The sequence below is a fragment of the Dendropsophus ebraccatus genome, chromosome 4, assembly GCF_027789765.1.
Source record: "Dendropsophus ebraccatus isolate aDenEbr1 chromosome 4, aDenEbr1.pat, whole genome shotgun sequence".
NCBI lineage: Eukaryota > Metazoa > Chordata > Amphibia > Anura > Hylidae > Dendropsophus > Dendropsophus ebraccatus.
This window is the reverse complement of record NC_091457.1, coordinates 21734876-21758827: the sequence shown is the minus strand read 5'-3', so window position 1 is coordinate 21758827 and position 23952 is coordinate 21734876. Positions and strand designations below refer to the sequence as shown.

General features: G+C 43.5%; 1 protein-coding gene across 1 annotated transcript in view; it reads right to left on the bottom strand.

The window, feature by feature from the left end:
- Positions 1-8694: 8694 nt before the first annotated feature.
- Positions 8695-23952, bottom strand: part of ACTN3 (actinin alpha 3) — a 50196-nt gene continuing 34938 nt past the window's right edge. The window contains exons 4-21 of the mRNA XM_069965251.1: positions 23385-23471; positions 22833-22920; positions 17642-17720; positions 17480-17561; positions 17310-17395; positions 17129-17221; positions 16153-16383; positions 15885-16032; positions 14696-14846; positions 14481-14589; positions 14262-14402; positions 13545-13727; positions 13322-13456; positions 11859-12038; positions 10288-10434; positions 9923-9988; positions 9604-9762; positions 8695-8865 (exon numbers count right to left, since the gene is read on the bottom strand). Of these exons, the coding sequence (XP_069821352.1) occupies positions 8707-8865; positions 9604-9762; positions 9923-9988; positions 10288-10434; positions 11859-12038; positions 13322-13456; positions 13545-13727; positions 14262-14402; positions 14481-14589; positions 14696-14846; positions 15885-16032; positions 16153-16383; positions 17129-17221; positions 17310-17395; positions 17480-17561; positions 17642-17720; positions 22833-22920; positions 23385-23471 (2324 nt within the window). The 3' untranslated portion in view covers positions 8695-8706. The remainder of the gene's footprint in view (positions 8866-9603; positions 9763-9922; positions 9989-10287; positions 10435-11858; positions 12039-13321; positions 13457-13544; positions 13728-14261; positions 14403-14480; positions 14590-14695; positions 14847-15884; positions 16033-16152; positions 16384-17128; positions 17222-17309; positions 17396-17479; positions 17562-17641; positions 17721-22832; positions 22921-23384; positions 23472-23952) is intronic.

Here is a 23952-nt window from a genome sequence, read left to right as displayed (position 1 = left end):
TGTGCTCCCCCACTAGTATATAGGCCCCCTGTGTGCTCCCTCAGGGGTATTTAGCCCCCCTGTGTGCTTCCCCACTTGGATATAGACCTCCTGTGTGCTCCCCCACTTGGATATAGACCCCTGTGTGCTCCTCCAGTAGTATATAAACCCCCTGTGTGGTTCCCCCAGTAGAATATAGACCCCCTGTGTGTCCCACCAGTATTATATAGACCCCTTGTGTGCTGCCCCAGTAGTATACAGACCCCTGTGTGCTCCCCCAGTTATATATAGACCACCTGTGTGCCTCACAAGTAGTATATAGACCCCCTGTATGTTCCCACAGTAGTATATAGACCCCCTGTGTGCCCCACCAGTAGTATATAGACCCCTGTGTGCTCCCCCAGTAGTATATAGCCCCCCTTGTGTGCTCCCCCACTTGGATATAGACATCCTGTGTGCTCTCCAAGTTGTATATAGACCCCATTCTGCTGCCCCAAGTAGTATATAGACCCCTGTGTACTGCCCCCAGTAGTATAGAGACCCCTCTGTGAAGCACCAGTAGTCTATAGCCCCCTTGTGTGCTCCCCCTGTCATATAGCCCCCCTGTGTGCTCCCCCCATTTAAATAGACCCCCGATGTGCGCTCCCCCAGTTAAACAGACCCCTGTGTGCTCCCCCTCCTATATAGTATATAACACAATAAAACAAATACTTATACTCACCTGGGTCCGGGCGTCTCCTCTTCTCTTGACTCTTCTGGCCGCAGGAAGGGTTTTACCCTGCGATCACAAGAGGCCGCACTCCCCTTGTCCTGGCGCCGATGCTCCAGTGATGTCACTGGAGCGCCGGCACCACAAGGACAAAGCTGCCACTTGTGACCGCAGGGAAAACCCTTCCTGCGGCCACAAGAGTGACTGACAGGAAGGGAGCCAATGTCTCCTGCCCTGTCAGTGCTGCTGCATGTAACTATGAGCGCTCATTACGAGTGCTCATAGTTACAGTTCAGATGGCAGCAGCGATCGGGGCAGCGGCCCTGTCCAGCGGTCTTGAGCACAAGAGTGGGGCGTGGGGGCCCCCCCTGGATGTTGGGGGCCCCAAGCGATCGCTTGGGGTGCTTGGTGCCAAAGACCGCCACTGGATGTATACAGCACTGGATATGTATAATGGATGTATACAGCACTGGATATGTATGGTGGATGTATACAGCACTGGATATGTATGGTGAATGTATACAGCACTGGATATGTATGGTGGATGTATACAGCACTGGATATGGATGGTGGATGTATACAGCACTGGATATGTATGGCGGATGTATACAGCACTGGACATGTATGGCGGATGTATACAGCACTGGATATGTATGGCGGATGTATATACAGCACTGGATATGTATGGTGGCTGTATACAGCACTGGATATGTATAGTGGATGTATACAGCACTGGATATGTATGGCGGATGTATACAGCACTGGATATGTATGGCGGATGTATACAGCACTGGATATGTATGGCGGATGTATACAGCACTGGATATGTATGGCGGATGTATACAGCACTGGATATGTATGGTGGATGTATACAGCACTGGATATGTATGGTGGATGTATACAGCACTGGATATGTATGGTGGCTGTATACAGCACTGGATATGTATGGCGGATGTATACAGCACTGGATATGTATGGCGGATGTATACAGCACTGGATATGTATGGTGGATGTATACAGCACTGGATATGTATGGTGGCTGTATACAGCACTGGATATGTATAGTGGATGTATACAGCACTGGATATGTATAGTGGATGTATACAGCACTGGATATGTATAGTGGATGTATACAGCACTGGATATGTATAGTGGATGTATACAGCACTGGATATGTATGGTGGATGTATACAGTACTGGATATGTATAATAGATGTATACAGCACTGGATATGTATAATAGATGTATACAGCACTGGATATGTATGGTGGATGAATACAGTACTGGATATGTATGGTGGATGTATATAGCACTGGATATGTATAATAGATGTATACAGCACTGGATATGTATGGTGGATGTATACAGCACTGGGTATGTATGGTGGCTGTATACAGCACTGGATATGTATAGTGGATGTATACAGCACTGGATATGTATAGTGGATGTATACAGCACTGGATATGTATAGTGGATGTATACAGCACTGGATATGTATGGCGGATGTATACAGCACTGGATATGTATAGTGGATGTATACAGCACTGGATATGTATGGTGGATGTATACAGTACTGGACATGTATGGTGGATGTATACAGCACTGGATATGTATGGTGGATGTACACTCAGCAGCCACTTTATTAGGTACACCTGTCCAACTGCACGTTACCACTTAATTTCTAATCAGCCAATCACATGGCGGCAACTCAGTGCATTTAGGCATGTAGATATGGTCAAGACAATCTCCTGCAGTTCAAACCGAGCATCAGTATGGGGAAGAAAGGTGATTTGAGTGCCTTGGAACGTGGCATGGTTGTTGGTGCCAGAAGGGCTGGTCTGAGTATTTCAGAAACTGCTGATCTACTGGGATTTTCACGCACAACCATCTCTAGGGTTTACAGAGAATGGTCCGAAAAAGAAAAAACATCCAGTGAGCGGCAGTTCTGTGGGCGGAAATGCCTTGTTGATGCCAGAGGTCAGAGGAGAATGGGCAGACTGGTTCGAGCTGATAGAAAGGCCACAGTGACTCAAATAGCCAACCGTTACAACCAAGGTAGGCAGAAGAGCATCTCTGAACGCACAGTACGTCCAACTTTGAGGCAGATGGGCTACAGCAGCAGAAGACCACCCGTTACTAGCATGGTGTACCTAATAAAGTGGCCGGTGAGTGTATACAGCACTGGATATGTATGGTGGATGTATATACAGCACTGGATATGTATGGTGGATGTATACAGCACTGGATATGTATGGTGGATGTATACAGCACTGGATATGTATGGTGGATGTATACAGCACTGGATATGTATGGTGAATGTATACAGCACTGGATATGTATGGTGGATGTATATACAGCACTGGATATGTATGGCGGATGTATACAGCACTGGATATGTATGGCGGATGTATACAGCACTGGGTATGTATGGCGGATGTATACAGTACTGGATATGTATGGTGGATGTATACAGCACTGGGTATGTATGGTGGATGTATACAGCACTGGATATGTATGGTGGATGTATATACACCACTGGATATGTATGGCGGATGTATACAGTACTGGATATGTATGGTGGATGTATACAGCACTGGATATGTATGGTGGATGTATACAGTACTGGATATGTATGGTGGATGTATACAGCACTGGATATGCTCCGTGGCCGTATCCTCCCACTGGGGGTGGGTCGGCCCGCCTCCAGTGCTTCAGCCTGGGCCTGGTGGTACAGTCACTTTAATGATTGATGTACTATCCACTGGATGTTCATCCATACCTGTACAGGGGCTCCCCCCACTGACCCTGTTTGATGACTCCGCTCTGCCAGGTGTGGCGGTGCCAGATTAGTACGGTTCAGACCCCCTCACTCCAACAGGTGCGGCACAGCCACCACACCAAGGATGGGGAACCTGCTGCCCTCCAACTAGTGCAAAGCTACAATTCCCATAATACCTGGCTAGACAAAGCTTTTCCTGTCCAGGCATGATGGGAATTGTAGTTTTGCAGCAGCCAGAGGGCTGTAGGTTACATCTTTGTACACCATGTTTATATCAGGGCTTCACAGGACACCTAAATAGCTGATTGACAGCCTATCCTCAGGAAGTTCTGAAAACCCATTGACACTCCTGTGCCTTTCCTTAGTGTCGGCAAGCAATGTTCGATTTGTGGGGTCTAAGTGTAATGTCCCACTTCGTGTTTTCCTTCTTTCTTTCTATTCAGAATTGTCCGCCGTGGAATGCCGTTAGCCTCCCTCTCATAATGTGAGTGTATGGGAGGCGCGCGCTGCTGTTCTCACAGCGTCTCTCCGCGCTGAAGAATGAACATGTTCATTCTTCAGCGCGGACAGAGCAGGAGCGCGCGCCTCACATAGACTCACATTATGAGAGGGAGGCTAACGGCATTCCACGGCGGACAATTCTGCCACGGAATTCCGCTAGTTTTGTGTGAACCCGGCCTAAGGGTGGGTCAGCCCGCCTCCAGTGCTTCAGTCTGGACCTGGTGGTACAGTCACTTTAATGGGTTGCTAGACTTTACCCCCAGGAAAGCCGGAGACAAGGGATAGAGCACAGTGGTAGGGGTAGAGCACAGTGCAAGTTAGCCTCTCTCTACTGACTTACGCTCAGCTGAGTAGGAAGGATACTACAAACCAGCTCCACCCAGTGACAAAACACCTGGGACTCGTACTACCTTATTAGGACAGAAACCCGACACTCATGGGCAGAAGGCGGTCATATATGCAGAGATCATATATACGTGAGTACGAGGATTATTACAGAACACTATAGAGACACTACACCACATCCCGGCAGAATACTCACTAATTAGGCAAGACACCTCCTACTGTTATCTTCTACTATCAACTCACCTTCTATCAGTTGCTGTTATTGGTTTTTGCACTAGTACTTGAGCAATGTTTGTTATTACTCTTGCACTAAAGATACCTTTTCTGGCCTAAGGCCTTGTGCACATACATGTGGTGTCCATCATAATTACTATCAATTTTTTTACATGATTGGTTTTTATTATTAGATAAATCCATGCTTGATATATGACAGATACTCCATAGGTCCAGCACCAAAGCTCATTACAGCTTCCATCAGATGTAAATGTTCCAGCCTGATTCTTCACTGGACAAATGCGAATCCGGATTAATCATTATGATCTCAGCAAATTGATGGGGTCATGGTGCTCCACAGGCATTGTAACATGCATATAATTCTGTGATGCACCAAGGGTTGGAAAGGGTTTTGTGATGTAAAAGCACTTCTACAAAATGGAGGTGAACAAGACAAAAAACGGCTAAAAAATAAATGATGGACTGAACAGGCGTGGTTTCAATAGCCTAACACATTACAAATTCATAAAAGTCTTCAAGAGCTACCTATAATGTAAAATAACGTGCAGTCCAGTGTATTATAACAACAGAATATCCAATAGGGGAATGTTCATTAGAACTGGGCTCTTCTACAGATTTTTCTGCAGATTAATTGCAAAAAAGACTGAAAAAATATGAAAACTAAATAACAGAAGCTAAAACAAAACACTAATTACCCTCCCCTATAATGTTCTTGTTGCAAATCATATATATACTGTTTATGTAAAATTTGTATCTGAAATGTTTATTTCCTGGAGTCCGTGGCCAGCACAAGGAAAAATACACTGTACTGTTGTAGAACAATTAGTTAGGCTGCATTCACACTTTCCGGGTAGTTGACCATGCAAACTGACAATTTTACAGCCCATTGTTTTCTATTGGGCTGTTCAGACATTCCGTGATTTCACGGATCCCTGATCCGTTCCGTTTAAAAATAGGGAGTCATTACTCGGAATGGAAGCACGGAATGGATTCCTCATAGAAATCAATGAGATCCGTGTTTTTCATGGATCTACACGGATGTGTACACGGATCAGTGTAATCAATGTAATTTAAAATGCTGTAAAAATGATCCGTAAAAAAACGGACACGGATGCAAAAAGGACTTTTGCACGGATCACAGAGGTAGCTACCGGACCACAAACACGGACTGGGAAAATCACTGAACGTGTGAATGCAGCCTTAGTATAAAATTTGTACCTGAAATTTTTATTTCCTGGAGTCCATAGGCAGCACACCTTGTATTTTTCGCCATAGGGCGTTTAGAAAATCTATGCATATCCGCTGGACCATATATGAAGATAAAATAACATTATGAAGCCATTTTATTTGTTTAGAACCTTTTATTATTATGTTTCTGCCAATATTGTCTGTTTTTCAGCAGGAACAGTTATTGCAATGGTCTCTTTAGTTGGATAGTTAAACATTTTATATAGAAAAAGATGAGTGAGATTGGCCTGTATATTGTATATGGGGGCTGCTGATCACTGATGGAAGCACAAACTCTGGACCCTTAGGCAAACACATATCATGTATTACCACCCTGACCAGACACATACCGTCATACCATACTTGTCTTGCTTTACTACTTAGGCCAGTTTCCCATTAGCATAATACCAACATAAACTGCCACAAAAAGAAAAGCACAATGCATTGGGGGCACTCTAGTTTAGCATTCTGTGGGCAATGTGCACAATGTGTGTGCCCACATGAATACACACACCTGGTGGGGTACTGCAATAGTTAGGCACAACACTAAACCAGTACAGTTGGGATTTTTGTTACTGTGTCCTGGGGAGCAGTGTTTTTCTACAAAAAGGTATAAGGAAAACTCCACATGAAGGAAAAGTCCGGCCATTTTTAAAATCCGGCTGGGGCAGGGAGGAATTTGATGACAATGAGTACTTACCTCTCCCCATGCCTGCGGTGAGTGTCAGGACCGGCCTCAAATCCCCGACAGAAGGCATTTTCCCTCAAGTTGTGATGATGTCACGACTTGGGGGAAAATGCCTGTCCCGGCTGATGGACTGGCCACTCATCCAATCAGTGACTGGATCGGCGTCCTGCCCCAGTTACTGGCTGGCTGAGCGGCCATCCCGGGGCCTTGCGGCAGTCCAGAGGCCTGTCCCGCCACTCATCGCAGACATGGGGAGAGGTAAGTTCGCCTCTGTTATCAATTTCCCATACCAGTCTTTATGCCCCTGCAGCATCGAGTCAACAGGCTCACAACTTGCAGGAGGACGCTGGCGGGGGTCTGGGAACGGAGACGTGTCAGGGACTGGTAATTATACATTCTTTATTATATTCCTCCCACCCCCTGCCCGCTCTGTATATTTTTTCCTTCGACAGACTTCTCCTTTAAGGATGTGGACTGAGACTTCTATGTCTTAAATGCGTTCTAAGCTTTTGGTTCAAGAACTGCATCTGAAAATCTAAACATGTGAACGCACCCTAATAATGAGGCCAGTCTTTCAATCTTCCCTTGTCCTTCTATAAAGCTCAGATTCATCCATGTCTTCTAATACTTAAAGAACACAATCTAGAAATAGGCCAATATACCCCAGTGGCTCCGGCTGTTTGATAAGTTTGGTGCCACATCTTCAGACTTGTCTATGTGCTTATACTGACCTGAGCTACAAATCTACATTTTGATGCGTTTCGGTGCATCATTGTGCATCTAAGCTATGTCCCTCATCCGTTTGATATGTCATAGATACATATGACATCTATTCAGACCATACAAAGCAGCAGGAAGAAGCACCCAGACCCCCACTAATAAAAACTTTTAAAGTGTCTTTATGACCAGCCAAAAGTTTTCAGTGACACTTTAAAGTAAATCTGTCACCTGCAATTCATATTCCTAACAACTGTTAGGTCAGACACATAATACCTGTCATATATCCATCTGTGCTTCCATAACATGAAAACATGCCAATAACCTGTCTAATAACATATAGTAATAATCCCCAGTGAAACGTTTGCAGTTTATACGTGTGTATGGTACGAAAAGTAGAACAAAACAATCAACAAACCATTAAATATTCACATTTATTTCCTCTGATATTTAGAGGAGGTTTTCTGAGAGTAGGCCACAGTAATGGTTGACAATGTTAAAAAAAAAAAAAAAATTGTTCCTGAACCATAAAGCACACCACACTGGGTAAACAGGCACATTGCTGACACGTATTGGCTCAGTGAGTTCACCAACCTTGAGACTGACTCCCACTCTTCTTCTTTTTTTTACCACGTTCAATGACCCTTTGCCGCTTTAGGGATTTGTGCACATTAGAAAAGTATCATATACCGCTACTTGCCTGAAAAGCTAAACTACAAATACTACCTTCATGACAATACAGCAATTGAAAAATGTATATATACACTTATTCTGTAGATGGGATGCGCTAGGGACGTCCAAATGGCGACACGGTCCAATAATGATTTGGACAAGTTCATGTAGAGAGCATTTGGACGAGCACAGCACAGCTTCCACGGAACAGAACTGCACAGCTTCAACAGCCCAGGACTGCACAGCTTCCACAGCACAGGACTGCACAGCTTCTACGGCACAGGACTGCACAGCTTCCACAGCACAGGACTGCACAGCTTCTACGGCACAGGAGTGCACGGATTCCACGGTACAGGACTGCAAAGCTTCCACTGAACAGCTTCCATGGTACAGGACTGCACAGCTTCCACAGCACAGGACTGCACAGCTTCTACAGCACAGGACAGCACTGTTTCCACGGCACAGGACTGCACAGCTTCCACGGTACAGGACTGCACAGCTTCTACGGCACAGGACTGCACAGCTTTCATAAATATGTCTGGACCGTAATATGTGTTCCTTCCTTCACAATGGTACAACAAAGTGCATTTGGTGCTTCTGGAACATATGACTATGACAACCATATGAATTTCAGATACCAATAAAATAGACAAACTCATACATGATGCGTGTTGATAACATAATAACATTCCTCAGCTTTTGTCGCTCAGTAAAGTGTATATATACATTTTATGTGGCACTGTGCTAGACTTTAGGACGGCCATTTTGTCTTTAGATAAATGATTAAGGGAAGGGGAGTAGAGCTCGGGAACAGTCAAGGGCATCAGGGGAAGGTGTTTTTTTTTTTGTTTTAATTTACAGATCGCTCTCTCCATAAAGAGCACTGGAGAAGGACATATAATCCAGAGCTCCGGAAACAGTGTCTGCACCCACGTATTTTGTCATGCGGCTGATGCAATATTCGGCTTGTTCAGGTGGCAGCTCTCTGCGGAGTTCCTCGATGGTGATGTAGCTCTGAAAATCAAAGAAAATACATCAGACTCATGGAACTGCAATGGCTACTAATAACGTTTCAGTTTTTTATTGACTTAGAAGTAGTTGGGTCTGCTTTTCCCCAAGAAGAGTTGTATTCCTTATTTTGTGGGGTGCAGCCATGGGGACCCCCTACCATAAGAATTTCACAATGCAATCTTCTAATCCCTAAAGTCTTAGCAGGCATAGAAGACTTTGTTAGTCCCTAGTTGCCATGAAAATCTATTGATGCCCCTCTGGCAAGCATCAATCTGATGAAACTCCACCCCCAGTCTATCCACCTAAATGCTGCAGTCCCTATTGACCACAGCATCTAAGGGGTAAAATAGCCAGGTGTCTGCACCTGGCTTTTAAACTCAAACCTCCCCAAGCACCTTATCAAAAAAGGCATCCGAGCCTAAAAAAAATTCATCAAGACTGACTGACTCTTGAAGTTGTGTGGAGGACCACCAAACTCTCTCCTGACAGGTGATATCAAGATAGAGGAACAGGCAGGTTGGATTTTAACTGCCTTATCCTTTTAAGCCACCAGCAATGGGGTCTGGAATACTCCTCCATCTCTTCACTGCACATGAACACTCAGCCGAGACAAATTTCCATGTGTATGGAGGGATCGGGAGACATAGCTGTTGTCCTGAGCGACTGTTTGGCCATCGGCTATGGCATTGGTATAGGGGACTTTATACACACAATTCTAGGCTTGTTTACTTTCCTACTGACCTTATCGGATGCCAGGATCTTGAATGAAGCCATAACTTGTTCAGCAGTGTCTGTTTCTGCTGTCTCCCGAGTCATGAAGTCAATGAAGGCCTGGAAGGTCACAACTCCTGTGTTGTTAGGATCAACCAAAGTCATAATGCGAGCAAACTCAACCTCACCCTAGAGGGAAAAAAAAAAAATTGAATATTTTAACTACGGAGTAAAAAGTTAAACGAAAGAAATTAAAAATTTTAAAAAAGGATTTAAACTTAATTTCAAAATTAATTTACTGGTAACTTGTGTTTTTTTTTTTTTTTTTTTTTTTGGTTCATTGTCTTACCAGATCATAACCCATGGAAATCAGGCAAGCACGGAAGTCATCAGGATCCATCATGCCATTCCTCTTCTGTAGGTAAAAGAAAATGAAGTGTAGTTTAGAAAAAAAATATTACATAACCAATAATCTGTGTTGCAGACCAATGGCCCTCTGTAAGGTGAGGGCTCTCCGGAGTTGGTCACTGCAGCGGTCATGAATTCTTATGAACTCAATAACTTGCTCCTTTCTATTCTTTGTTTAGCTACTTATAGCTTTTCTTCTAATTGTTGTACACAGTGCAGAATATTCTATATTCTATCTTAATGACTGTGTCACACAATTTATATTTTTAGCTAACGTGGTCCTGTTGATGAGTAGGGAATCCTCACCCTGTCAAAGTGGTTGAATGAAGCGCGGAACTCGTTCATCTGTTCTTGGCTGATGCCCTTAGCATCACGGGTCAGGATCTGGTTTTCAACTTCATTGATGGTCCTAGCGATTGTAGTGAGGAGCTGCTCCCATCCAACACGGATGTGCTGAAGAAAAAGGTAGAAAGTAATATAAAAGTGATGAGAAAAGAAACAAAGAAATATTAAGTCAACCTAAACTGTCATGTAAAGCACAGAGTGGTATGATGAAAAACCCATTTAATAAAGTATGTAATATATACAGGAGATAAGAAACGATAGAATATAATTTTCTTCAAAGACCCGCAAACAATTTGTTCCTACCGAAACCCTTATTCTATTTCTGGAGGCTAGACCAGAGCTGGGTTGTTTGCCAGGAGAACACACACATGGACTTCCTTTGCCTTACTTCTCTGACCAGGAGTACACACACATGGACTTCCTTTCCCTTACTTCTCTGACCAGGAGTACACACACATGGGCTTCCTTTCCCTTACTTCTCTGACCAGGAGTCCGCACACATGGACTTCCTTTCCCTTACTTCTCTGACCAGGAGTACACACACATGGACTTCCTTTCCCTTACTTACCTGACCAGGAGTACACACAAATGGACTTCCTTTCCCTTACTTCTCCGACCAGCAGTACACACATATACTTCCTTTCCCTTACTTCTCTGACCAGCATTACACACACATGGGCTTCCTTTCCCTTACTTCTCTGGCCAGTAACGGCACAAACACCTCTTTGCTATACCTTGACATACTGCTGGTGAAAGTGCATTGAATTGAGCAGGCTGTCACTTTGCTGGGTGGTGATTTATTCTACTACACTACTATGGCAAGTGGATGGAGAAGGGGTTACTGATGCTATGTGAGCAAAATTCTAAGAAACAGCGGCAACGATGCAGATGTGACCGAAATTGCTGCTGCAGCAGTAGGTACACTGATATTTACACAAGGGACAGCTGCCCTGAGCTTTGTGGCTGGATATGGAAGCCTTGATTTACCTTTGAGGAACAATGTACCTGTTGTGCAGCCAGAGTGGCTCAGCTTGCAGGCACAAGGCTCAGCCTCTCTCCTGCACATAGCACATGCTAACCTCCACCCAATTTCCTGTCATTTATTTTGATATGTCTGTTGCTAGAGACAGATTTCTCCTAACAACAGGCAGTGGACAGCAGATTGAAGGTAAGTGAGACACCTAGTGGCCAATACTTTAAGGTTGTTGTTTTTTTCCAGATATCTCATTTTTAGTAATAGATGTGATTTATAAATATGTTAGGAATCATGTACGATTATAAATAGAGAGAAGTTGTTTGCAATTAAAGTAAGTCCTCCAGACCAAAATAAGTTATTTGTAGCCTCTCACCACACTGCCATTAGTCTCCTGTCATATCGAGAAGCGGTCACACGTGTGCATCACCATTCCATTAACTCTATATAGGAACTGCTGCAGTACAGCTCCCATAGAGTAGGAATTAAGCGGCTGGATAGCAGATATATCATGGGACAAAAAAGAGACCTCACCTTAGTTTAACCCTAAAAGACTTACCTCCATACTATAGTTGGTGTGTTTGTTGTCAAAGATCAGAGACTCTTGGATGAGTTGATGATCTCCCTCAAGTTTATCAATGTTGGTCTTGTAGGAGATGATATTCTGTTCATATTGCTTAAGGTGGTTCATCTGGTCTTCCAGAGAACTGCTAATGTCCACAGATATGCGACCGATCTCCTAGATAGAGGCGAAGAACCAGAAATGGCACATGTAAAAAGTAATAACCAATAACATATTGTACATGCAAGAAATGTTTTATTTTTCATCTGACCATGACTACTTTCCATTACAGAGGCAACCAAATACACTTGTCTTTTTCCAGATCTCCCATTTACTTGATGGTAAACGACCACACATGGGGGTTCACCCCTATTCTCGGGGATGGCTTGAGATACCATAAACCTACTGGTTGATGCATCTAACTTCCTGATATCTCCCCTTTGTGCACAGGGCGCTAAGGATGAAGGTGAGTTTCTTACCTTCATCCTCTGCGCCATTTCAGTGTAATTTGTAGTTATATCCTTAGGCTAATCGGGCAGTTTGGAGCACTGGTCAGCCTGGCCAGCCCATCCCTCCTAATGTAACGGAGCAGGCCAGGGGCGGATCAGTGCTCTGGGTAGTCCTACACCCAGTGCTCCAAACTGCCCGCATGGAAACTGCACTCAGAAAACTTACCTTCCTCCTCAGTGTCCTGTGCACACAAAGATTTGTCTAACCTGCTTTTTTTTCCAATCCATTTTTCGCAAAAACGCACTGTAAACCCATTCTGATACTGTATGCATCGCTTCTCACTATACTAAGTCAGCATTCGGGATGCATGCACGCAGTCATGTTCTGGCTGTGAAACATGGTCCATGTGTCGGCCAAATTTCAAAGAATTGAACTCACAGCAACATACGGAATTATGATGCAATGAGGTCCTAAATGGCCAGAGCATTACCCTACCAAAATAACAGCTTTGCCAGTTCAGTAGGGAAGTGCTCTGGCCATTTGGGAGCTCAACGCATCATAATACTCACAGTAGTTAAAAGTGAATGTTTCCGCAGCATTTCTGCAACATGTGGCTGCTTCCTAAGGCTACATTCACATGTTCTGTAAGTGTGCCCGGAAATTTAGGGCCCATTGATTTCAATTGGGCTATTCACACTGTCCATAGTCTTACAGATCAGTAATCCACAGAAATTACTCTAGTGCAAACCATAACTGCGGCACAGATTGCCTCTTGGAAGTCTATGGAAGCATCAGTAATTTTTGCAGATCCACAATTTGTATGGAAGAAATGTATATAATGTTCATAAATCCATAAAAACTGCTGAGCTGCAAAAAATATGGATTACAGATGCATTATGGACAATTTTTTTTACGGATTGCGGATATCCTATACAGATTTGAAAAAAGGACTAGGATGATGCACTAGTCCTTACGTATCGCTATCTAAGCTTTGATGCAGTTGAACCAACCTCTATCTTGGTCTGGATCCAGGGCCCAATGACATTGGCTTGTGCTGCAAACTGACGACGCAAGCGCTCATTGGCCTGTTGACGGGCCAGCTCCTCCTGCAGGGTTTGGTCTCTGTGGGGAACCAGTTGTTTCACCTGTTGAAAGTAAAAAAGTAAAAAAGGAATATTTGTTTCTCAAATATTCATGATATATATAAAGTTATTTTATTCTCTGTTCACTCACCGACTCCCACTTATTGGCAACATCAAGGTGGGTGAGGACGGTGTATGGGTTAATTCCAGATAACTTGATTCCATAAGTCTGAGCAATTTTCTGAATTTCACCCTGGATGCCCAGAATTGACATCTTTTCCTTGTCGGCCTCGGGAAGAGTTGCCTTAAACTGCTCATGTGCTGTAATGAGGCTCTGCAATTACAATAAACCAAGGCAATATTATCAAGTGTCGTGGAACAAAGAAAATACACGCAAAAAAAGATTTCTTCCTTAACTATTCTCAAGTCCTTTGAATCTATTTTGTCTTGTTTAAAAAAATATATGTCACAGCTCATTCTGAAATTTGGTGTCCAGTGGGCGGTCCTAAGTGACCAACAGCCCACTGGGCACCTAAGTATAGAAAAGGCTGAGATTTAAAAAAAAAAAAAAAGTTGTCTCTTAATTGTCTTTCTCTCTCTCTCTGCAGTGTGTGTGTTCTTAGGCACTCCCCCTTCATAGACTGATCACTGAGCTACTTAAAGTTGTAACCAGTAAACAAAAGTCGTTGCTAAGCCGAGTGGATGTCAGCATTCTTGTTTGATAAGAAGCATTCTTGTCTGATAAGATATATTAAAGTCTCACTTGTAACAATTATCTATGCTAAGTTTGTTGGGACAACAGTGGATATTTAGATTCACCAAAAATGCTGATTACTGACGGGTTAGGATTTATTGAAGGCCTTCTCACCTGAATCTCTTCAATACTGTGTACAATGAACATATCCTGCAGATCCTCCATAGCGCCATCCATCCAGTTATTAAATGGAGCAGCTCTCTTGGCGAACTCCAGATACAGCTGGTCAATGGTTTCCAAGAGCTTCTCTACACGCTAAGAAGAAACATGATCACTGTAAGTTATATTTCCTTACAATTTCTTAATATTAGTATTATTTATCCAGTATTCTACCTCAAGAGCATCTCTCCTCTTTTGTGTGAGGGTACCAAGAGTATCCCACTGGTCACAGATTGCCTGGCAACGGCTATTGACGGCTGCGGCATCATGGTAGTCAAGCTCACTGTAGAGGAACAGAATAGTGTAAGCTTTTCCTAAAGCGGTGGTTACTGGAACAACAAGAGACCCGTCAAAGTATAGAGTTGTATTGAAGAGACATCTAAACTCACTTCAGCTCCTGAGCAATGGCTGCAATCTGCTCCACGCGGTCCTGGTGGGCAGCCAGGTCACTCTCGAAGGCTTCATGTTTGCGCACAAGGGCCCTGATCTCCATAAGAGAGGCTGATTCATAGTCTCTCTGAGACAGCAGTTCTTCCTTTCCTGGACACAACAGAAGAGTAGATATTAGAAGAAAATCACCAAGTGTTCAAGCTGGTCATACTGCTGGATATATGTATCTGTTGAGCCATTTGGAGAAAAGAGGTAACGGGAAATAAAGAAAAACTGCCTGCTAGAAAAATTGCCCCAATTTGCTTACATAGCCATGTAAGCGGTGAGACTATCCATAACGGTACTGTAGTTGCCCAAAGCTTCAATCCCCCCAAAAAGTTTTTTTTATTACCGCTCTAAAGTGTCATAAAGGCGTGGTCAAAGCACTGAATTATCCTGGGCTGCAACGCCTCTCCCTACTCGGAAAGCTATATCTGTCGGGCCAGAATCGGTCCAGAATTGCGCATGGAAGGCAGGCAGAAGTGGCAGTCTGGGGCACTTTAAAGGGGTTGTCGGGGGAAGATTCATGCTAACCCATGCTCCCGGAGCTGCAGGATACATGTCAATCCCGGTCCCCCGACGCTGCTGGTTCCTAGGCTGCCCACTTGTCAGTGTTTTCGTAACATTCATAATGTCACGTTCCCATGGTCAGCATAGACTCTAGACATTTTCAGTGGGAGCAGTACTTTGTTGGATGTTTTCATCCAGCAGTGTTGAGGAAGTGGGACAGGTAAGTATAGATTACTGACATGTCCCCCACAGCCCCAGTAGCATTGCTAATTGTGAATTTTTCCCAGCCAATCCCTTAAATGCTGCAGTCTTCAATGCCTCCTCGCACCCCTTCCTATCCCAATCCCTGCTTGAGTTTTCTCCTTTACAGGCTCCGTCTCTAATTGTCAGTTTTCTCTGACCACAACACTTTCTGCTACCCTCCCCTCTGCATAGAGTGGACAGCATGTCACCAGGTTTCTAAGTAAGCTGGTAATCTGTCTTGTCGTACAAGACGGACTGCAGTAGTAAATTGAGGGTGAATGACTGGTGTACAACTTTTTTTTTCTTTTAATGACTCTCACAGAATATCAGAATTCCATAATCTACTGTTCGCAGTGATTGTTTCCACACTATTCCATTGAGTAGTTGTCCACCTACCTCTAGTCCAGGACTCATGAAGAGTGGCCTTCTGCCTAAACTTTTCGGCCAGATGCTCCAGTCTCTCCAGTCTCCTGATTTCTAGAAGAAGCCACTCTTCATAACCCTTTTCTACTTGCTCCAGTCCTTTCCAGGCATTGGCAATATCCTGATGTAAAATATCTCAGTGAATGCTTTCTTCTCACACAAGGGCCAAATAACAAATTTAGGTATTTAGTTTATTCATGACATCTGTACCTTCACTTATTCCCTGCCCTGTTATACTTACAGAAACCATCTTGCCCTCGGATGGCATGAAGGCAGGGCGGTTGCTGAGCCTCAGCTTGGTTTGCAGAGTGTTAAAGTTAATTTCCAGCTGACACTTCTCCTGAACGCGAGGAGGCTTGTGAACTCTTCTGTAATCTCGGAAGTCCTCCAGTTTCTTCTGCATCGCACCCATTGATTTTTCGGGGGTTCTGTTTTCCAGCCATGGGATAGTACGGCGGATCCATTCCAGGAGCTAAAGAATGGAATGAAAATTTTAGAGTAGTGATCAGAACATTGGCAGACGATTTGTCATAATAACATTTTCTAACAGGGGAACAAATAAAGAAGCTGTAGCCCATAATTTAATATAGGGCCCCTTCCATGTCAGTACATTTTCAACCACCAAACTTCTCATCACATGTGTAGGTTTGTAGAAGTTTCACTCATTGGAAATAAACTTAACTGGGCTCCTCCCCCGAGGAGCCCTATAGCAGCCACATTCTTTCAGCAAGTTCTCTAATTACTATGCTTAAAGGAAAAGTCCCATGAAATAAAAAGAAAATAGAGAAAGATGTGGGGTGGGGGTTGCGTGAACATAATAACGAAAGTATATCCATCATCACGGCAATGATGTTCCAGTGGGAGGACCTGGGGCCTTGACGTATGGAGAAGCCGGATGAAAATTACTTTGGCGGCTGTCAAAGAGAGGTGAGAGCAGCGCAACAGAGGCACGGTGAGGTAAGTATACTTTCATTATTATGTTCACACACACCCTCCCTTCCTGTATTTTTTATTTTAATTTCTGGGACTTGTGACCAAGACATGACCAAGAGTGACCACGACATCCTCTAACCCATAGACAGAGAATAGAGAGAAGCACTTAGCCGTGCATTCTGGACTGCATTGGGGAGTCATCAGCTTAAAGTGACTGGATTTGTACAACCATATGTAATGAAATATGAAAGTAAAGTATAGTAGCAGTGGAGTATTACACTAACCTCACTTGCTAACTTTTCATATTCTTCCATCAACTTTTCATTTTCCTGGTTCACTGCAAGAACCTTACAGATCCTATTTGCTGCAGTCTCAGCCTGTGGGGGAAAAAAAGATATGTAGAGGTGAACTATCAGAATACTGAAACAGCAGAACTAGAGATTATAGACTTTTGTCTATTGTTACCTGTTCAGCTCCAGCAAATGCATGGTAGAAGCAGGACACGTAGGTCATGATTGCCTTCTCATCGGGCTTGGGTGTATTCACAATATCTGAGGAAGAGAATAACATATAAGGTATATAAGGCTGTAGGCAGACCTATCGCTCCGCTCCTCTACTTGTTATAAAGCACATACCTTCTGCGTCCAACATTTTGGGAATATCCAGGAACTTTTCTGCTACATCAAAGGCGGTGTTCAGGTTACCGATGGGGTCATCCTAGAGGGGTTATCAATAAAATTATAAATGTGCAGCCCCTTTAAGTATTATAAAGAGTTTTGTAGTTGATCTTTCTGTACCTTCCTCAGTTTGGAGTAGTCGATGAGGTCAGGCCTGTGTCTATGGATGAGAGCGCACAGTGCAAGGCCATCCTTCCAGCTTTATGTAAGAGAAAGTACGATTTTCGTTATTACATTTGTTAAATAAAGTTAAATAACTAACTATGACTTTACTAAAGAAATTTTTTTTTTTTTTTTTTTTTTACATGGTCCCTCTGCTGACACCAATGGCTGTGTTGGGAACTACAGGGCTGCACAAGCATATGCATACAGGGCTGCACATGTAAAAGCATACACATACAGGAGTGCACATGCCAAAGCAAACGTATACAGGGCTGCACATGCGCAAGTATACGCATGCAGGTCTGCACATGCATACCGTTACCGATATTAGCGCTGTTGCATGCAGATACTGAGCCTCCTATGATGTCTGTATAATACATGTAAGCATTAGAATAGATATTACACTTGGGGAAGCTGCCTGTGTCAGTAGTGCTGCAGCCTTCTCTGATATCTATATAATACATGTTAACATGGAAGCTTGACTTTGTGCGGCACAAAAGATCATTGTTATCGGCCACACATCTCTCTGTGTACACCGGATGTTAGCAATGTGTTTAAATGACCACACAAATGATACAGCAATCCTCCATTCAGCCTGGCCGAGCAATTGATCATGCTATCTTGCTGATCGGCACTTTTCAGACGAAATTCCTCCATCCCAACCACCCCCATCTTATATATCAAAATACAGCCATTATTTGGCAATTTTACAAGACTACAAAAGACAGCCAGAAAACCAATGTCTTTTGCCAGCTATTGAGTTTAACGGAACGGAAAAACGGCTGGTAAGAAAAAAATGCAAAAAAAAATGGCAGTTTTACTGAATCCTGGTTGGTTGCTATGGGCAAAAATTAAAATAATAATAAAAAAACACTGTGGGGGAGATATTTCAAACTGGTGTAAAGTAGAATTGGCTTAGTTGCCCCTAGCAACCAATCAGATTTCACCTTTCATTTTCCAAAGAGTCTGTGAGGAATGAAAAGTGGAATCTGCTAGGGGCAACTAAGACAATTCTGCTTTACGCCAGTTTGATAAATCTCCCCTCCCATGTGTTTTTGTGCCTAATAGGGTCAGTACTTAAACACTCAAGTCAGTTTGATCGTCCAATATTTGAATAACGGTGGCTACAGCCTATGGCCGTAGCCATGTTTTCCTGGACTCCCTAGGGCTGTATCCAACTTTTTCAGCCACCGATAATCGAATGCCGAATGATCGGACTCCACTTCTGGAGTGATTAGCGATCTTAGCGATTACCAAACCATGTAAGAGAGTGCCGATCAGTGCTCTTCCATGCGTGTTCACAAGCGACAAGCCCTAAGGTCACGCCTATATGGCAACCAAATATCTAGGTAGTTCCCTCCATTCCATGACATGTGAAGAATATATAAGCGCTGCCACTTATCCTGTGTTCTTAAAGTGCTACTTTTAGGCTGTGACTACATCAGTGTATTTTACTTGTTTTCCGCCGTCCCTGATATGAGGAGAGCCATGTTAGCCACCCTGTGAGGTAAAAATAGTTGTGGTGACTGATGTCAGCAGATGCTCTCCGTAGTTCGCTGTCATAAGCAGATTCCTGGGAGGGTTGTCAGGATGAGGCCGAGCTTATTACAGCAGCCAAAGTCACATAACGTAAAGACAGGAATGGAAAGCTGACTTTCATCCCGGCTATTGGGAAAGTAGAATGTGTGAAGGGTTTAGAGTATTGGCACCTTGTAAATCTGTCGCTCCATATAGTGAGGTAAATATCGATGGAATTACTCCCAATTTGTGCAAAATGAGATTTCCTCCAACATTTGAGGTTTTGAGGTATTACCTCAGCATTAGGGTCAGTGATTTATAAGGCCACTTTGGATCCATGCCTGTTCTTGGTTTACAAATACTGATACAACATACTTATCCAGGTACTGTGACAGTGGCTATTTTGTGTAGTTTTTTTGTGTCCCGTTTCCAGTCAGGTGGAGAAACAGAAGGGGTGATCCCAATAGAAAATGGGGTATCCGTACCAATTACAAAAACAGAAGTCTATTGTGACTGACCCCCGAGAACTACTGAAATCCTAAGAGACAGTGCCATTCACTCTGCGGCTGTCAATCAAATCTGACTTGTTCTCTCCATTAGGGCCCTTGCACACTGAATAAATCATGCAGATAAGCTCCGGCAGATTCCGTGCGCACTTCTGCTTAAACATCTGGCCATCCTGTAGGCTCCATTCTACAGTCGGGTAGATTCTGCTGCCCGCCAAAAGAATTGACATGTCCCTTCTTTGGGTGGACGACAAAATCCGCCGGACCATAGAATGGAGCCTATGGGACCAGCAGAACTTCAAGCGGGAGCGCGCGGGAGGCGGAATCCGCGGCAAGTTATGCGCGTGATTTCCTTAGGGCCCTTCATACTACGGAATCGGCTACGAAAATTCCATGTGGAACTCCCACATGCACTCACCGAATCCGCACGGAAATTCTGCACAGAATTTCTGCATTCAAACTGAGGAAAAGGCGAGGAATTGAAGAGGAAAGTTTTCTGCTTAAAACTCCCCACCTATTCAGCTCTGGCAGAATAGGAGCAGAATTTGAGCTGAATGCAAGCCCCATTGACTTCTATAGGATTTCTCTAGCGGAATCCGCACAAAAAAATTAACATGTCAACTATTTAGACGGAACGCGGATCCTGACAGAAATTCCGGCGTGTGGACGAATGAGTGGAAAGCCTATTCAACACAATAGAATAATGAAATGTTCATTTTTACGGACTAAATTGGAATCAGCTTAAAATTCTGTGCGTATTCCGTAGTGTGAACGCACCTTAACAGCAAACAAATCAGAAGTCCCTGCTGCCAAGCACTCCGATCCCGGTATAACACCAGGTCTCAGGAGTGAGACCCACTGCCATCAGTAACTTTTGACTTGTCTGAGGATATGTCAAACGTTCCTGGAAATGACAGTACTGGTCACATAGACCAGGTATAGGGAACATTCACCCCTCCAGCCGTTGTAAAACTACAATTCTGTCCATTCTGATCACCAGCAGGGGTCTCAGCAGTCAGACCCCAGTCAGCTAGTTATCTCTTACCCCGTTCATACCATATTCATACAGCAAATAGAAAACTCAGCCAAAAAGTTCTATTTCTTTACCTGCCTACCTGATGCTGTAATGAGTAAGCTGCGGATCTAAATCTAAGAATAGTTTTCACAACTATTCACCCGGTTGGCAGACATTCGAGAAGGGAATGTCCTGATGCAAGAGTTCATGTGCCATAGAAGCAGACCATGCGAGTGCCAAGGGGTAGGGTGTTTTAAAGGGTGTAAAGGGGAACACAGACATCAAGCACAGTTATCCTGGGTGACAAATCATTGTACCACATGGAGGATAGTGATTTTAGTCAATGCTATAGAACTTGTTGTATAAGGGAATGTTGCATTTATATTTAAAGTGAATGTAGCATTAGTGTCCTCAGGCATGTCAGAAGTTAAAGGAGGATTCCGTCAAAATCAGCTGAAAGTTATATAGATTTGTAATTTACTTCTATTTTAAAATCTCAATGTTTTCCAGTACTTATCAGCTGCTGTATGTCCTGCACGAAGTGGTATTCTTTCCAGTCTGACACAGTGTTCTCTGCTGCCACCTCTGTTCATGTCAGGAACTGTCCAGAGCAGCAGCAAATTCCCATAGAAAACCTCTCCTGCTCTGGGCAGTTCCTGACATGGACAGAGGTGGTAGCAGAGAGCACTGTGTCAGACTAAAAAGAATACATCTCTTCCTGCAGGACATACAGCAGCTGATAAGTGCTGGAAGACTGGAGATATTTAAATAGAAGTAAATTGCAAATCTATATAACTTTCTGACATCAGTTGATTTGAAAGAAAGCCAATTTCAGCTGGGGTACCCCTAAAGATTACATTGAGTTTTACTCCTGAGACCTGCTGCAATTGTGAGTTATAGCCAGGTGAAGGAGGAGTACTCATTCTCTCTATGATCTATAATGTAGTTGGATTTTATTGATAACCAAGAAGTGAAGAATACTGCCACATGCCTCAACCAGCTATATCTTGCAGATGAACAGATAAAACATAGAGACTTGTATTACACAACCTGTGTCCATACTACTATATGTGTAATCTGAGCATTGCTACCTACAAAATATCTGTGCAACAGCTTACATTCCCATCTATGTCTTATATATACTGATGGATTGGCACACTGCTGAGGGATTTTATATGGCTAGTAATCCCGTGTCATCAAGTTTGGTTGGAAAACAACCTTAGGCTATGTTCACACTACGTAAGTTCCGTAGTAATCACAACCATTGTAACAATAGTTGTACACATAGTATACACTCCGGCCGGGATCCCTAGCGCCACCGCAAAAAACTGACATGTCACTGAATAGCAGCCGCAGAAAACCCTGTCAGTGCATACAATAGAGCGCGCGGCTTTGGCCGTATGCTCCATTATGGGCTGCGGGGAATTCTAATGCAGGCGCGCATGGATGCGCCAGCATCAAAATTCAGTGGCACTAAAGATCATCTGGCTGGTACTGGCCGGGTCACGGAATGGCCAGTCTCTTTCAAAGTCTGAACATAGCCTTATACTTATTTCACCCCTAAAGGGAATCTGTCATTAGTTTTATTCCACTTTAAATGAGGGCAGCATAAACTAGTGACGGAAATGCTGAACAGATCGGTGTATTACTTACATCATTCTGTTTAGCCGTTCTCCTAATATGCAGGAGAATAGTATTCTTGCCACATCCCTCCTCCCACCCTCCAGCTGCTGATTGACAGTTGCTGACTATACACAGCATGGATAGATAACTGCCAATCAGCAGCTGGTGGGCGGAGTTTTCTGCTTCTCATGAATATCAAGGACTACTGAGCACATGCACATAATGGAGAAAACTACTTATTGTCCTTGTTATTCAGGAGGAGATCTCTGGATCAGCTGCACAGAACAATGTAAGTGATACACCATTCTGTTCAGCTTCTCTATCACTAGTTTATGCTACCCTGAGATAGGACTCCATAAACCTGCTGACAGAGTCTCTTTAAGCCCTCTGCTCTTGGAGTCATGTCGTTTAAAGGGGCGACACTTGCACCCTTTGCTCATATTGCTGCAACATATTTAAGCTTTACTCTCCTTTCACCTTACATTACCTGATGTGGAAGTTCTGCACGTTGACGTTCCTGTAGGGGGCAGTCTTCCTTTGACACCAGAGCAGCAATCCTTCCTTAGCAGATGTTTCTAAGCGAACACAATAGGGTTTTATAAAACATGAGCAAGAAGGACCAACCAAAGGGCTAGTTAGGTTACTTAAAGGGGTTGTCCAGCACTACAAAAACATGGCCACTTTTCCCCCTCTCTTGTCTCCAGTTCAGGTGCGGTTTGCAATTAAGCTCCATTTACTTCAATGGAACTGAGTTCCAAACCCCACCCAATCTGGAGACAAGAGAGGGGAAAAAGTGGCCATGTTTTTGTAGCGCTGGACAACCCCTTTAAATCTCAAGCTGCGTGAGTGTAACGGCTAATGAATGATCAGCCCATGTGGCCAATAACTGCCTGGTGTTTATTACTGATCAGTCAGTGCAACGTTACTATAGAAATGTATAGGAATGATCAGTGGTAGACCTCATAACCCACAATGCTATATAACACATAATAAAAAACCATGGAAAATGCTGTAATATAATGGAGCGCTATAGATTTACCTTCAACGGAAATGTCCTGAATAGCAAAACGCAGAATAATAGTCCAAATCATACCCAAGGTCATCTTCAGATTTCCATCAACAATTTCTGCAGAAAGAGAAGACACAATGAATTGGTATATAAAACTACAGGATATATTTTTAGTGTATTTTTTTAGCAAAAAAAATTCTTTCAAATCAACTGGTGCCAGAGATTTGTAATTTACTTCTATTAAAAAAATTTCCACTCTTCCGGTACTTATCAGCTGCTGTATGTCCTGCAGGAAGTTGTGTATTCTTTCCAGTCTGACACAGTGCTCTCTGCTGCCACCTCTGTCCATGTCAGGAACTGTCCAGAGCAGCAGCAGCAAATACCCATAAAAAACTTCTGCTCTCCAGACTGGAAATAATACCACTTCCTTCAGGACATACAGCAGCTGATAAGTACTGGAAGACTGGAGAATTTGAAATAGAAGTAAATTACAAATCTCTGGCACCAGTTGATTTGAAAGATTTTTTTTTTGTGAACTACCCCATTAATTTCATATATTTGTATGTGTTCCTTTAAATTTCCCACAGGTATCTTATGG